This window comes from Neophocaena asiaeorientalis, unplaced genomic scaffold, assembly GCF_003031525.2.
Source record: "Neophocaena asiaeorientalis asiaeorientalis breed wild unplaced genomic scaffold, Neophocaena_asiaeorientalis_V1.1 scaffold29, whole genome shotgun sequence".
NCBI lineage: Eukaryota > Metazoa > Chordata > Mammalia > Artiodactyla > Phocoenidae > Neophocaena > Neophocaena asiaeorientalis.
The window spans coordinates 7,391,108-7,407,902 of NW_020174423.1; the positions used below are offsets into that span (position 1 = coordinate 7,391,108).

Consider the following 16,795-nt stretch of genomic DNA (forward strand, 5'->3'; position numbering starts at 1 on the left):
TGCATGCTGTGTGGTGCAGCCAAAAAAAAAAGAAAAGAAAAAAATAGAAAGAAAAAAAAGAGAGACAAAAGAGATGATAGTACATCACCAAATAACCAAATAAATAACAATTAAAAATGGTGATGTAGAACAATGTGTTGACACAGAAAGAGATGCTCGACACCTCATTTATACAAAAAATACATATATAATTACATGAACATAAGAAGTCCAGAAAGATGAACAGACATTATCTCTGGAAAGGACAGAATTGTGAGAGCATTCTAATTTCTTTTGCCTCCTCTTATGTGAACATCTAAAACATTAACATATTACTTTTATAATAAGTGAACCCAGAAAAGAAAGAAAATGATTTCAAACACTCAGATCTGAGACCCAGGATAGAAGATGTGAAAGGATAGAAATGAATCTTTAAATATATTTTAGGGAAAAATGTAGAAGGTATGTTTGGTACTGTAGAAAATGCATGAATTTTCCATTTTCAAACATCACAGATCTTTGAACCTTGGTTTCTATCTATAAAATGAAGTAAACCACACCTAGGAATAACGTATGCAATGACCTAGCTCAGAACCTGTCCCACAGTAGGTGCTACTAACCGGAAGCTATTCTCATTTCTTTATGTATTTTACCACAATGGTTCCTGAACCAGGCTACACATCAGAATCACCTGGGGAATTTTTAAAAATCACAGATCCTCTTAGAAATGCTCCCCTCCCCAACCTCAAGAGTCTTATTTAGTAAGAAGACCCCAGGAATCTGTATTTTTGAAGAAGCCTTCCAGATTATTCTGATGCAGCCAGCTCAGCACTGGTCTGTGAACCACTTTCGGGAACCAGTGCTACAATATGGTCACTAAGGAGAAAAAATATAATAGACTATTAGGTCATACTTATATGGCTGTAAGTAGCCTAACACTCCTATGAGGTGGTTTCTCCTATGATTCCCATCTTACCTATGAATAAACTGAGGTACATAGTGATTAAGGAACTTGTTCCACAGCTAGTAAGTGGCAAAACAGATTCAAAACGATGCAGTATGGCTGCAGCCAGTGCTAATGACAATTCCACTCACCTGCCTCTGGGGAACACAGGCATGACCTTCACCAAAAGCAGAATGTAACTAACAAAACATACCACAGGGAGGAAAACAAAACAAAGACGCCAAACTAAAGAACTGCACTGGGAACCTTATAAAATAGAAAAAAAAAAAAATTACACACATCTGCTTCATTAATTAAACAACCTTCTCTGTTAATCTACTTACCGTCTGAAGGAAAGCAGGAAATGCTTTCACAGGAACACTTTTGTGGAAGGACCTAGCCTAAAAAAGGAAGACAAAAGGAAACTGGTTTGAAATACAAATATTTCTGGAAATAAACACTCTCCCTCTGAAAGTGAACACAAAGCAACACCAGCAGTTTAAATCGGCACTGCTAGGGATGCTCTCGAAAGCAAGAAAATAGTTCTCATCTCCTGCCGGTTGAGATTAATTTGCCAAACCTAAAGGAATCAGGAAAAGGTACTATATTAAGAATTCTCTTCTTTCTTACACTTAGTTTTGACATTTCCAACTGCCTTATAACTTTGACCCCCCCAGCTCTGTGGTAAGGGGTAAATGAAGACATACAGGTGACCCTAGAATAACATGGGTTCACTTACATGCAGATTTTTTTCAACAGTAAATACTACAGCACTACATGATCCTTGGTTGGTTGAATCCACCTTGGATACAGAAGACCACCTATAAATTATACGTGGATTTCCAACTGCGTGGAAGGTTGGAGCCCTTAACCCCCGTGATTGTTCAAGGGTCAACTGTACTTACATACAAGTCCCAGCACCTTCCCAGCTTGGATGTCACTCCCTCCTGTCTAGATGAATATAAGATCCTTCTAGCTGATCTTCCTGCCTCTGTGTTCCCCAACCTTTAATTCATGCCCCAGAGCCAGAGCCAGCCAAATTCATGTCCTGAAGTCACTTTTACTTTTTCTTTCTTTAACTTAACTCCCTGATAGATCATGTCCCAAATATTCATCTTGGAATTCAAAGGCCTACACATCTTGAATCTAACCTCATCTATCCACCTTAACACCCTACTACTCTGGACTACAGTGCCCTGATCCACTCAGGCCGATGCCCGTCATCCAGCCCTCACCAAGCCCACTTCTGTCTAAAGGTCTTTGCTTATACTGTCAGATACTGCTTCTTATTCCTGACTCACTTACCCCACCTATTACAATTGCTCTCTGCAAGACCATCCACAATTTACTAATCATCATACCTATCTTTTCTCTCAATCTCTCCAAGAAATGCAAAATTTCAGTATTCCCCATTCTTGGAACTTGCTCCTCCCTAGGTTTCCAAGACACTGACTCTGAGTTCTCCCACTTCTTTTGATCATTCTTTCCTTCTGCTTATTCCTATAAAATAGCCCTTCCTCCTCCTACCTGAGAAATGGAGGTGGGCTCTAGGTTCTGCCTTTGGTCTTTCGGTTTAAATATATATTCTCCTTGGACAACAGCATAGCCACACTTAGAGCTTTAAACATAAGCCTTCTGCCTGGATGACTCCCCAGTCTGTACCTCCAGTTCTGACCTCCTCTTAAAGTCACAATCCTACAATCTGCATTTTAGCCCACCTCCCTAAATGCCCTCTAATCCCCTTACATTCAGTGATGTCCAGCAGCTACTGATCAGCACCCAGCACACCACTGCTCTTTTATTGTAGTCTCTGACTGGCATCATCACCATCTATATTTGAACTCCATGCAGCCTTCGACTTTCCTCCTTCCTGATTCTGCTACAATCCCATCAGTTATCAAGTCTAGCTGATTCTTCCTCTGTTACATGTGTGTATGTATGTATGTGAATGTGTGAGTGTGTGTGTGTATATATATATATATATATACACACACACACACACATTCACATACATACATATACATATAAAACATCTACCCTCTCTAAATCACTCTTTATTTTTTAATGACTTATTATAGCTTAATTAGTTGGTAAGTTTTAATATTATAGCTTTAATATATTTAAGTTATATTAAATATGGCAATCACTTGTTTGTACTTTCTGGGCTCTAATAACTTACATGTAAATTTTAGTTTCAGAAACTATTTTGACTGAGCAACCTAGATAAGTTACATTCGCTCATATCTTGGAAGCATTTAGAGTAAAGCTACCAAGAAGGTTTAAGAATGCAACAAATCAGACATTTCTTTAAATGTGGCAGTAAGGAGATTATATACTAGAGATTATTATTTGAGTAAGCAGGATGAAAGCCAAATTATAGTATGGTGAATGGTACACCATGGTGGTGAGGGCCTTGAGGTAAAATGAATGTAGAACACTTATGCAAAAAAGGTTAATTGGGAAGGGAAAATAAGGGTCCAATGGGCTGCCTGTAACTTCAGAAGGCAGTAGCAACAAACCAGAAGATAAAAGGGGCAAGTTATCAGAAAGGCCAACTGAAAATACCAGCTGGGAACTGCTGACGATGCAAGGTCCTGGAAGAGTAGAAGAGGCATCAGCCTTAACAAGGCAGAAAGACACACTGTCCCCTGAGAGAGAAATAGTGAGCAGATGGATCAGAGAGGAGCCTAACTGAGGAAGCTGAGAGGGAGAGGAGATTTTTTAAAAGTAGAAAAAGTTTATAAAAATCCCTGAGATAAATCTATTGGGATTTCAGTGAGCGATGGATATGGACTGCCAAAGAGAGAACACTACAACCATGCTCTAGGAGTAGCCACAGCTAGAAATGATAGTTTCCTAAATGATTTGGCAAAAAGAGGCTACTTACATGCTTTAGGTGCAAGTGTGCCTGGCTGGCCATGTCATATACCACATCTCTTACATTTTTATCTTGGCTCTTCCGTAGAAAATCCTCTTGTGAAACACCATGCTGTGTGGGAAAATGTACATTACATCAGGATTCAAAAAGCACAATTAAAACTAGCTCAAGAAAACTGGTGATAGAACAGTATATACAGTATAATGCCTATTTTGTTTCCTTGGTTTTTGGTTTTTTTGGCCACGCCGTGCAGCTTGCATGATGTCAGTTTTCTTTTTTTTTTTTTTAATATTTATTTATTTGTTTGTTTCTTTGTTTGGCTGCACCGGGTCTTAGTTGTGGCACACGTGGCAGGCAGGCTCTTTCATTGCAGTGTGCGGGCTTCTCTCTAGTTGTGGTGCGCAGGCTCAGCAGCTGCAGCGCGAGAGCTTTCTAGTTGCGGTGCAGGGGCTCCAGAGCGCACAGGCTCAGTAGGCACAGCGCTCGGGCTCTAGAGCATGCAGGCTTAGTTACCCCGTGGCATGTGGGATCTTAGTTCTCCAACGAGGGATCGAACCCACGTCCCCTGCATTAGAAGGCGGATTCTTAACCACTGGACCACGAGGGAAGTCCCCTATTTTGTTTTTTAAAATATATCTATATGTATGTGAGTGCATATATAGACACACACACAGACGCTCTCTCTCTCCTGGAAGAATATGCAACAAGATGCTAACTAATGACAGTTGTAGGTGAAACAAAATAAAGCAAGAAACAGACAGATAAGAAGTTTAATAGAACAGACAATAATGAACCTCCTCCAGAAAACAAAAGTTCTCATAAACAGTATTCTTTTTTAATGGATTATTTCCTCCTTTAAAATAAAATAAAGAACAGGCTAAGGTGACCACTAGGAATAATTACTGTAATTGCTTGAAAGGGAGTAAGGCATCAACATGTAAGTATACCAAGTGAGGTTCTCTGAACCTTCTTACTCATAGCTCCACCACAGACCTAAAATGCCTGACTGATAAAATTCTGACTTGGTAACTCTGGAGCAAAAAAGCAATAAGCATGTGTTTCAAAACGGTCACTTGAATAGACTAAGCAGAGAACCAAGACAGGAAGTCCCTCCCCATATTCTTGAGGTAAATAATTAAAGGGTACAAACAACGGCCTTACCAGCATACAAATATCCATGGGAAGGAATACTCTTCTTCTACTACCATGATACGGCGTTGCTCTCAAGCAAGTTACAATGCCTTGTGCTTTTCCAATGTGACTTGCGGCATGATCTGCATGAAGATCCTTTATACCTATGATTTTAGAAATCAACTGGGCTGCTCTTTTCTCTTTAAATGCATAACAAGTCAACAGAAGCAGCATAGAGAAATGACCTAAACATGTAAAAGGTGTTTCTCCCATGTTTTATATCTGAAAAACAGGATGTATGAGAGCAAAACTGGGCACAAAGACAAGCTGACCATTTACCATAAACAGGTTTCTGAACTTCAACTTTTAAATAAAAGCGTTTTCCTCAGAGTACAGCACACCAAGAGCACATTTGGAATTTTAATTAGCTATCGTGGAAAAACACTGCAAGTCTTGCATTTCTTCTCCTCAGTGCAATTTCCATATGACCTCATTTTAAGTATATGCTTAACAAACATTCTGCTCTTTGCTCCCTCCTTTCATTGTGTTGGCAAACATGTCACTGAATGTGCAGGCAGAACAGGCCCGGGAAATTTGGTAGGGACTTGGGTTATTCTTTTAGGGTGACATAAAGACATATTACCTTCTTCAAATGGATGATATTGTCCTTGTCCCAAATAATTTCCTCATTACAATAAGACCTCACCAACTTAGAACAAAATCAAAGTAGGAAAAATACCATCTAAGTGGCATAGTTGTTTTTTTTTAAGACAAATCTCATAAAACTTTTAGATATACAGTTTTATTTCTTCTACCTTTTGTTTTTAAACATGGGGAAGTATTATTGATAGAGAAGGAAGGAGTCAGGCCACAGGCCTCCCAAATTGTAGGAGATGCATAAAAAAATAGAATCATCTGCAATTACCAGATTATTAATTACAGCATTCTCATGAGGTAGCTAAAGTCCTTTTATGAGAGCCTGGGTATTGTAATTAGTCTACATTCCATTCCAAAGAAAGGTATATATTATTTTCCCCTTCTAACTCAAAAAAAAAAAAAAAAGCTATTCCTTTTTAGTTGGTGCAAAGAAAAACTTCAGTGTTAAACTGGTTAGATTGTCAAATTATAAAAGAGTGAAGTCTAAAAGGTGTTTTCTTAACAGTATGCAGGTTCCTTAAAAAACCAAAAACAGAGTTACCACATGATCCAGCAACCCCACTCCTGGGCATATATATCTGGAAAAGATGAAAACTAATTCGAAAAGATACATGCACTCCAATGTTCATAGTAGTGCTATTTACAATAGCCAAGACATGGAAGCAACCTAAGTGTCCATCAACAGAAGAGTCAATAAAGAAGATGTGGGGCGTGCATGTGTGTGTGTGTTTACACACACACACACACACACACACACAATGGAATATGACTCAGCCATAAAAAAGAATGAAATATTACCATCTGCAGCAACACAGATGGACCTAGAGATTATCATACTGAGTGAAGTAAATCAGATAAAGACAAATATTATATAATATCACTTATATGTAGAATCTAAAAAATAATACAAATGAACTTATTTACAGAACAGAAACATACTCACAGACTTAGAAAACAAACTTATGGTTACCAAAGAGGAAAGAAGGGGAGGGGGATAAATTAGGAGTACGGGATTAACAGATAACACACCACTACACATAAAATAGATAAACAACAAGGATTTACTGTGTAGCACAGGGAACCATATTATCTTCTAATAACTATAATGGAAAACCTGAAATTAACACAAATTAACACTTTCTTGTACACCTGAAATTAACACAATTCTAATAACTATAATGGAAAAGAATCTGAAATACATATATATATGTATAACTGAATCACTTTCCTGTACACCTGAAATTAACACAATATTGTAAACCAACTACACTTCAATTTAAAAAAAAAAAGGTGTTTTCTTTAAAAAAGAGAAGTATAAAAAGAAAAACTTACCCAATATTTCTAGTGTTAGATAAAGAAGAGAGCTCTGTGTGTTTTCAGCATAATTTTCCAGTTCCTGGACGTTACGATATGCTTTGTCATCCAAATTTTTTTCCTACAAACAAAATGCTTTATTTGCTTGACGAATTGTCAATATTTTATTTTTAAAAGGCACAATTTTTTTGCCCTAAAGAATTGAGTAGTAAAGAATAAGAACTTTTAGTATAAGTTGTTTATTACACAATAAGATTAAAATAAAATTAAAATATTAAAGTCCTACATGTTCAATACTTACAAATCACCCCTCAAAATAATACCTCAGGAATAACCTCAATGCACAAATCACCATGAACATGGGGTTGGCTTAATTCTTACTTCCTTCTAAAAGCCTGAGGTATCATGAGAAATTGACAACTGAGCTCTTACTTAAGTACTTCAGACATTATCTCCTTAATCCTAACAACTCCCTCAAAAGGAATTAATACTTTTTTTCATTTCGCAGATGAAGAAACTGAGTTACCAACAAGTTAAGGAATACGCCCAAGGTCGCACAGTGAATTAGTGGTGGGGAAAAGATTCAAACCCACATATTTTGACCATTAAGCCCGTGCTCTTAATAAGGAAAAGGTGCCTAGAAAAAGAAAGGAGATCACAACCAGGCCCTGCACCCCATTCCCCATAAAAGAAACTGCTCAATAAACCAACGGTTGATTACCAGAACACACTATATTCAAGAAACAGAAAAATGTAAATCTTAGAACATCCAGCAACTTTTATAATAATACATTTACAAAGACTTGATGGCCAAGGTAATATTATTCCTCCACCCCTTCCTCCTTTTTTACAATCAGGAGAAACTGGCACCAACAATGAATCCCAGGGGAAAATATATGTTCCAGCTCCATTACATTTAAAAACAAATTGGAACATAATTCATATACCATACAATTTACCCTTTTGAAGTATACAATTCAGTGGTTGTAGTATATTCACAAAGTTGTGCAACTATCACCACCAATTCCAGAATGTTTTCTCTTCATCACCTCAGAAAGAATCCTGTAACTATTAAGCAGTCACTTCCCAGTTCTCCCTTTCCTCATCTCCTGACAAACCTCTAACCTACTTTGTCTCCATGGATTTGTCTGTTGTGAACATTTTATAAAAATGCAATGATACAATATGTGGCTTTTTGTATCTGGCTTCTTTCAATTAGCATGTTTTCAAGGTTCATCCACGTTGGCACATCTTTTAGTATCTCATTCCTTTTAACTGAAGAAAATCTGAATAATATTCCACTGTATGGATACACACATTTTGTTTATTCATTCAACTGTGAGTTGTTCCCACTTTTGGACTATTATGAGTGAACATCTGTGCACAAGTTTTGTGTGGATACGTTTTCATTTCTCATACCAACCTAGGAGTGAAATTGCTAGGTCTATGATAACTCTATGTTTAACTTTCTGAAGAACTGCCAAACAGTCTTTCCAAAGCAGCTGCACCACTTTACATTTCCATCAGCATCGTATGAAGGGTTCCAATTTCTCCACATCCTCACCAACACTCATTACTGTTCATTCTTTTTATTATAGCCATCCTAATTGGTAGGAAGGGGTATCTCATTGTGGTTTGGATTTTCATTTCCCTCATGAAAAGATGTTGAACATCTTTTAAGGTGCTTATTACTTATCTGTATATCTTCCTTAGAGAAATGTTTACTCAAATCCTTTGCCCATGTTTAAGTTGGGTTATTTGTCTTTTTATTGTTGAATTATAAGAGTTCTTTACATATTCTAGACACTAGTCCCTTATCATATATATAACTGGTAAATATTTTCTCCCATTCTGTGGATTGTCTTGTTGCTTTCTTCAAGTTTTTACTTTTGATGAAGTCCAATTATCTTTTTTTTTTATTGCTTGTGCTTTTGGTCTCATACCTAAGAAGTCACTGCCCAACAGAAAGTTAAAAAGATTTATGCCTATGTTTTCTCCTAAGACTTTTACAGCTTTAACTCTTACATTTAGGTCTTTGATCCATTTTGAGTTAGTTTTTGTACATGGTATGAGACAGGAGTTCAAATTCATTCTTTCACATGTGGATATCCAGTTGTCCCAGCACTGCTTGTTGAAAAGGTTATTCTTTCCCCCACTGAATTATCTTCATACCCTTGTCAAAAATCAGCTGACTATCAATATATAGGTTTACTTCTGGACTCTCAATTCTATTCCATGCCAATATAGATGATCTATATGATCAGTATATATTGATCTATATGTCTATGGCAGGTCAATACTACACAGTTGATTACTGTAACTTCATAGTTAAGTCTCAAAATTGGGAAATGTGAGTCCTCCAACTTTGTTTTTCTTTTTCAAGATTCTTTTGATGATTCTGGGTCCCTTGCATTTTCATATGAATTTTAGGATCAGCTTGTCAATTTCTCCAAAAAAGGCAGCTGGAATTTTTATAAGGATTATACTGAATCTTCAGATCAATGCAGGGAGATTGATCCCAGTCCTTTACTTTTAATTATCCCTCCATACAAAAGCCAAATGTTATTTTCCATTAAACAATGGAAAAACTGCTATTTTTTCATTAAGAAAAAAAGAGAGATTTTCCATTATCTCTGTCTTGAGTTCTCAAATTTTCTTTACCTCATGAAAACTGAAGACACCTGAAAAATACATTTTCTTAGTACTAATTAATTCTATAGGCCAACTGAGCAATTTTTTAAATGTTAAAGTCATTATCTCATTTTTGCTTATATTATTACTACTATAGCCTATGGTTATTAATAGATGGTATCCAAATAAACTAAGTAAACTTACATTTTCAGGACAACAATATGTGATAAATATCAGGCCAACAAGGACACTTAGCCAACAATGTGTCAGAAAGATTACACAAATCAGCCCAGATCATCAAGCAATTTGCATGCTTGGTTAGAACTAGAACTTAGTTCTAAGAACTCAGTATAAGATTCCATTTGCTAGAACTGTTGAACTTTCCTTATTCCCTCTATCTGGACAGAGATCCAAGCACTGGGTATGCATAATGATATGTGTACAACTACTCAAGTTTTGATGACATTAAGGAATTATCCATACTTTTTAAAGGTCTGGTAATCATATAATAGTTACGCTTTATTCAAGTTTTTTTCTTTTTTTAAATTTTTATTTTATACTGGAGTATAGTTGATTTACAATGTTGTGTTTAGTTTCAGGCATACAGCAAAGTGATTCAGTTATACATATACATACATCTATTTTCAGACACTTTTCCCATTTTAGGTTATTACAGAATATTGAGTAGAGTTTCCTGTGCTATACAGCAGGTTCTTGTTGATTATCTGTTTTATACAAGTTTTTATCTTTTCAAGATACATGTATATGTACAGATCAAATAATAACATGTCTGGGGTTTACTTTAAAATAATCTAATAGGGTTTAGGGAGGGAAGTTGGTAGAATATAGATGAAATAACATTGGACATGTATTTATAACTATTAAAGCTGGGTGACATACACATGGAAGTATATTACACTATTCTCTCTACTTTTATATAAGCCTGAAAATTTCTGTTTTAAAAACTTTCTGTTTTAAAAAAACAAACTAGTAGAGTGTGGTGTGCACACGCATGCCTCTGCCTGGGTGCCTGTCTTTGCTTGTCTGTCTCTAGGTACGGGGCTGGGCGGCTGAGGTGGGTGGCATGCAGTGATGGAGAATGGATAAAATGGTACAGTTCTCTAAAAGTTTCCTTTCTCCAAATATTAATACACATACTAAAACATTTCCTCCCTGAAGATTAGCTGAAGGATTAAAAAGGAAGAAAAAACTTAAGACTTGAGCAATTTCAACTTACTCTTTCATCAATGATTTTCATAAGCCATCTTTTAGTCAGATTGTGTCTTTTGACAGCCTAAAAAAAACAAGAGTTGTAAGTTTTAGAAAGTACTGGAAATGACTTCTGTAGACCTGAATAACATAAACAAACCAAATACAAAACTAGGTAAGGGGGCTTCCCTGGTGGCGCAGTGGTTGAGAGTCCGCCTGCCGATGCAGGGGACATGGATTCGTGCCCTGGTCCGGGAAGATCCCCCATGCCGCGGAGCGGCTAGGCCCATGAGCCATGGCCGCTGGGCCTGCGCGTCCGGAGCCTGTGCTCTGCAATGGGAGAGGCCACAACAGTGAGAGGCCTGCGTACCGCAAAAAAAAAAAAAAAAAACTAGGTAAGGGAGCATTCGTAATAACGCATCACCAGATAGATAGCTATGTTAAAGAACTAGGGAAAAAAAGAGAATGTCCCTAGAAAACATTTCCAAGTAAGGATAATATATCCAAAACTTTTCCACTAATTTGTCTTTTTTTTCTTATATTATTGGTAATTTAGTGATTCCACTTTCAAAACAAAAACGGAACAAGAATTAAGCAGAGTGGAGTTTCTCTGCTATGTGATATGCCCCAACTTCTATGCTTACTTATTACACACAAACTTTTTTCCATAAAAATGAAGACTCTATTTAATGAAAATAAACACTTTCCAAAAAGAAAACAGTAATAAAGCTCCAAAGAAAACAATCTGCAGGGTACAGTGTTATCTTACAAGTAAAGACACTCTAGTAGGAAAGAGAACACCTAGTGCTCAGATCTTGGCCTCTAATACCACTCCCCGCAAAGGAAACAAGAGTCTAGAAAATGGGTGATTCCAGAGCTTGAGCAAGGGAGATTCAACATGATTCTATTTTATTGCGCCAGAAAATAGAAAGTGCTCAAAAGAACAATGGGAGGCATGTCAGGACACAGAAGCCAGTTTGAAGGGACTGCCACTGTCCAAATCTTGGACTACTGGAACACCAAGATAATTAAGTATAGTAATAAGTTATAAACTACTGAAAAAAACAGTAGAGTTTATACCAATAATTAATAAACAAATAAATAATATAGGAGAACGAGAGCATTTGCCTATAGTAGAGTGCCAAGTGGTAAATGTGAACAGAGCATCAGAGTTGCGAAATTATCATTCTGCAATCATAACAGTAAAGACTGGATAAGACAAGAACCATCAATGAATGCAGGAAACTTCACAAGAAGTTGATGAGGAACAGCGCATTTGCATTGTCTTAAAGTTGATTAGTTACAAGGGGAACTATAATTATACAGTAGATTACACATTGGGAAAACCAGGCAACATCTTGACTGTTAACGAAAATGAACAATGCCAATAAAGGAAAGATGGACAAAATGTGTCTCCGGATGGGATACCCTGAGAATACATCACCTATGCAGTATTCTGGCCAAGAATGCATAACCTGAATCATTTAATCATGAGAACACATCAGACAAATCCAAAATGAGGAATGTTCTACTACCAAAAAAAAAAAAGAGAGAGAGAAAGAAAAAAAGAAAGGGTTACATTCTTCAAAAATATCAATGTCATAGAAAACAAAGAAAAGCTATGGAAATGTTCCAGATTAAAGCTAAAATGACATAACAAAAAAAAATACCTGACTGGATCCTACACTGGAGGGGAAAAATACATTAGTGGATATTATTGGGTCAAGTGACAAAATTGGAATATGAGGGCTTCCCTGGTGGCACAGTGGTTGAGAGACCGCCTGCTGATGCAGGGGACACGGGTTCGTGCCCCGGTCCGGGAAGATCCCACATGCCGCGGAGCGGCTGGGCCCGTGAGCTATGGCTGCTGAGCCTGCATGTCCGGAGCCTGTGCTCCACAACGGGAGAGACCACAACAGTGAGAGGCCCGTGTACCGCCAAAAAAAAAAATTGGAATATGAATGGAAAATTAGATGAAATTTATAGATGAAAAGTGTTATATCAAAGTTAAATTTACTAAAGTCAATAACTATTCTGGTTATATAAAAGAATGTCTCTATTAGGAAATACTAAAGTATTTAGGGACAAAGGGACATGATGTATGTAAGTTATACTCAAATGATTTAAAAACTTATGAATGTGAAAATATATACAGAGAGAGCATGCTAGCACACACACACTTGAGTGAGCACGCAAAATGATTAACAAATGGGATAAAATGTTAACAACAGGTAAATCTAGGTAAAGGATATAGAAATGTTCCTATACTATTTTTAATTTTGTAACCTTTCTGAAATGTTGAAGTTTTTTCCAAATAAGTTTTTAAAACATTGTTTTCTTACCAAGTCAACACTAAGTATAATATATTTTCACAATAAATAAATATAGTAGTGAAACAAAGTCTTAGGAATATATCCTATACTTCAACTGAGACTCTAAGATGTCACTGATACTAAAATGTAAAGGCTGACATGATCATCAATACACATTTATGTGACAAAGGGTGGATCTGTGGAGAATGGAGCCCACTTTGCCCTACAGGAACTTAACAGAAGCTAAAAGGGCTACATGGAGTTGGTTTCCAAGTGCTCTCAGCATTGTTACAATTACATAGCAGGACTCTCTACAGGCCTCTCTCCCCAGTCCCAGGAATCAGCCTGGGATACCTCAGTCATTAGAGTTCTGCTCTTGTTTTATTTTGCACATGTCTGAGTAGGGCAGGACTTGTTTGATCTTTGTAACCACATCATCAAGCACCATTCCTGGCACAGAAAAGTACTCAATAAATACTTAACCACTGAAAAGTCAGACTCCTATTTACTCAAGACTGACACTATAACAGCTGCAGTTCCTTGACCACAAAATATAGCTCTCTTGTCTGATTCTGAAGGAAATCGGAGATCAAGATAAAAAATAAATATTTATAAGAAGCTGAAAACCTGCTGAACAAAACTATCAAAACTTTGGAAACAGAAGCCAAATAGAAAAAAAACCTTGGCTATAAATATTAGAAATTATAGATATTCAACTATTTTGTACCCTAAAGGCACCAATGAAACAGTGTGGCAAGAATGTACTCTTTGGACAACATGTCACTGTTTCCCTATTTAATCTTCTAAAGAACCTGAAACTCTTCAAAGAATCAACTGAAAGTTTGACTGGACAGTGGCGCAATAGGGTATGTTCCAACAGAACGGGGAGGGGTAGGGAATATGCAATCAGGACAACTGGTCTGAACACTACCTGCTTCTTTCAAATACTCATATTAACCTTCAATACCTGTCATATCAGAAAGCTGGCCAGGGACTTCCAGCCAGTGGCACAGTGGTTAAGAATTGGCCTACCAATGCAAGGGATATGGGTTCAATCCCTGGTCCGGGAAAATCCCACATACTGCAGAGCAACTAAGCCCATGTGCCACAACTACTGAGCCTGCGCTCTAGAGCCCGCAAGCCACAACTATTTAGCCCATGCACCTAGAGCCTGTGCTCCAAAACAAGAGAAGCCACTGCAATGGAAAGCCCACGCACCGCAACGAAAAGTAGCCCCCACTCACCACAACTAGAGGAAGCCCGTGCACAGCAACAGAGACCCAATGCAGCCAAAAATAAATTAATTAATAAATTAAAAAAAAAAAAGAAAGCTGGTCAACATTAATCAACAAAATTTAAGCAGCTATTAAAACTGGACAAATTGGCATATACGTAAACATTGTGTAATTTAGATATGTTTTCCAGAATTTTTTTAAGAGAAGCGAAGGCAAGATATATTTGTGTTAAAGAAATCTCTGACCTTTCACATTATTTCCTGACAAAGGTCAGAATCTTCAGTGCACATCTTAGCATAAACCTCTAATGCAGTCAGGTTTGTATATAAAATAAATAAGAGTTTCTGGATTTTTAGAGAAACTTTTTTCTAAACTGAGTCACCTAGGATGAGATTCTTGAAGTGGGATGAATAAAGGTAAACAACTAATCTAATACTCACAAGCTTCCCATCCACTCTTTCTTCTCAGTCCCCAGTGGAGGGGCCTGGCTTTCCATCCTTACTGAGGCTCTGTGAAGTCAATCTGGGGCCCACAAATGGGGCCTGCCTCTGCTGGGGCGCAGACCTGAGAAGAGGCGTACCACTGTCAGGTCTGTCAGTGGCTCCTGTGATGGAAACTATCTTTTGGCATTCATCATATTACAATAGGGACACAGATCAGTGATGAAAGGTACCTAATTCCCTTTCTCTGTTCACAGTTCAGCGTATTTCTAAACTGTGCATGGCTGTTTGTGAATGAAGAATCCATACAGCTTTAATGTAAAACTAATTACTAAATACATCTAGTTTACAAATAATACCCTAGTCCATAGGTTTCCATTCTCGGACACCTAAAATTCATCAACAAATATGCAATTCTATCAAACTAGACAAGGCAGTTTTAGATTTGTGTCTGGACAATGATGAGAGCACGTCTCCTGTCACAAAAGAGCAATGCATGATTTTCTACTGCCCAGAGTACGGATTAAAGCACTGGAATAAGGAGCTGCTGGGCAGACAGAAAATGTACCTGCCACTGCTTCAAAATTTGTAGGGCTTAAATTCTGCAATCAAATATGTGGAAAATAACTTATAACATATAGCGATCAGATTTCTCCTTCTTCCTTTTATAAAGAAATACACTGAAGATGTGTGCAAATTATTCGTGGATGATTTTAAATTCTGTCAAATCTAACATATATCTGAACATTACATGAGCCTAAATTATTTTCAGGATAGATTCCCCATTGACACTATCCAAATTGTATGTAACAAAAAGTATGCTCAAATAACATTCTTACAAATGAAAAGTAGGGGTCTTTTTGGGGGGTTGTTTTGTTTTTTACCTTCCATAGTTCAATGGCCACAGGCTGATGTGGTGGACTGTCACAGTATATATCATCCACAGTGTTTTTCCAAAACTGCATTCTCATCAGTCCAATTGTTTTCTCAGAGACAGAGTCCTTAACCTGTAAATAGTGTTTAAAACTTTAATAAATGCACTGTTCAGTCTCAAAAACCAGCATTTGTAACTGCATAATCATATAATTCAGCCAAAAATTAAGTTTCTCTACATTTAATTTTTTCCTTGAAGTTATGTATCATTTAAATTATCATCATTATGAGTTTCCTAAGTAAAAGCTACAAATTATTTGGTGCTTATTCAAAAATATTTTCAAGGTCTGCATTCAAAAACAGGAGCAATTCTTCTAGAAAAAAACTGCAAGAAAAAACAAAGAGAGGGAGGGGGATCATTTCGTTTAAAAGAAATTTAAGAAAGAGATCAACCAGTCCCATGTAGACCTATTTGAATCCTAATTTAAAGAGACAGAGACAACTAGGAAAATCTGAACACCAGACATTTAATGATATTAAGAAATTATTGTTAAATTTTTAATATATAATAATGGTATTGTGGTTATTTTTTTAAGTGAGTTCTTTAAGAGATGCAAACTGAAATATCTGCAGATGGAAAAATTTGAGACTTACTTCAAAATAACCTGGAGGTGGGGATGAGGGGGGTGGGGAGTAAAGATGAGAAAACAAGATTGCCCATGAGTTAGTAACAGTTGGAGGTGGGTAATGAGGTATATGGGGGTTCATTATGCTTCTCTCTCTACATATGAATATACTTCATGTCGTATATGACTGAAGTTTTCCAAAACAAAGTTTTTCAATAATAAGTGGAAGAGAAGAAAAACAATTCTCACTGGGTTAGGGACAGTAAAAATATTTTTGAGTCTGAAGATAAACCTAGGAAATAGAACCAGAGGCTTTTTAGAGGAAGCAGAGAAGGAACTAATATTTATTTATCAAATGTCAACAAGTAGGGCTTCCCTGGTGGCACAGTGGTTGAGAGTCCGCCTGCTGATGCAGGGGACACAGGTTCGTGCCCCGGTCTGGGAAGATCCCACGTGCCGCGGAGCGGCTAGGCCCGTGCGCCATGGCCGCTGAGCCTGCGCGTCTGGAGCCTGTACTCCGGAACGGGAGAGACCACAACAGTGAGAGGCCCGCGTACCGCAAAAAAA

At 37.2% G+C, this 16,795-nt stretch overlaps 1 protein-coding gene and 1 non-coding gene across 6 annotated transcripts in view; both read right to left on the reverse strand.

Moving 5' to 3' along the window:
* Nucleotides 1-16,795, reverse strand: part of NDUFAF6 (NADH:ubiquinone oxidoreductase complex assembly factor 6) — a 56,166-nt gene that overhangs the window by 22,624 nt on the left and 16,747 nt on the right. For all 5 annotated transcript variants that reach the window (XM_024756619.1, XM_024756618.1, XM_024756617.1 and 2 more), the window contains 6 exons: nt 15,614-15,736; nt 10,771-10,827; nt 6,921-7,023; nt 4,962-5,095; nt 3,810-3,911; nt 1,267-1,323 (listed from right to left, as the gene is read on the reverse strand). In XM_024756619.1, the coding sequence (XP_024612387.1) occupies nt 1,267-1,323; nt 3,810-3,911; nt 4,962-5,095; nt 6,921-7,023; nt 10,771-10,827; nt 15,614-15,736 (576 nt within the window). The remainder of the gene's footprint in view (nt 1-1,266; nt 1,324-3,809; nt 3,912-4,961; nt 5,096-6,920; nt 7,024-10,770; nt 10,828-15,613; nt 15,737-16,795) is intronic.
* Nucleotides 3,091-3,213, reverse strand: LOC112407360 (small nucleolar RNA SNORA14). The gene has a single exon (XR_003004729.1). It is a non-coding gene; the product is annotated as a small nucleolar RNA SNORA14 (small nucleolar RNA).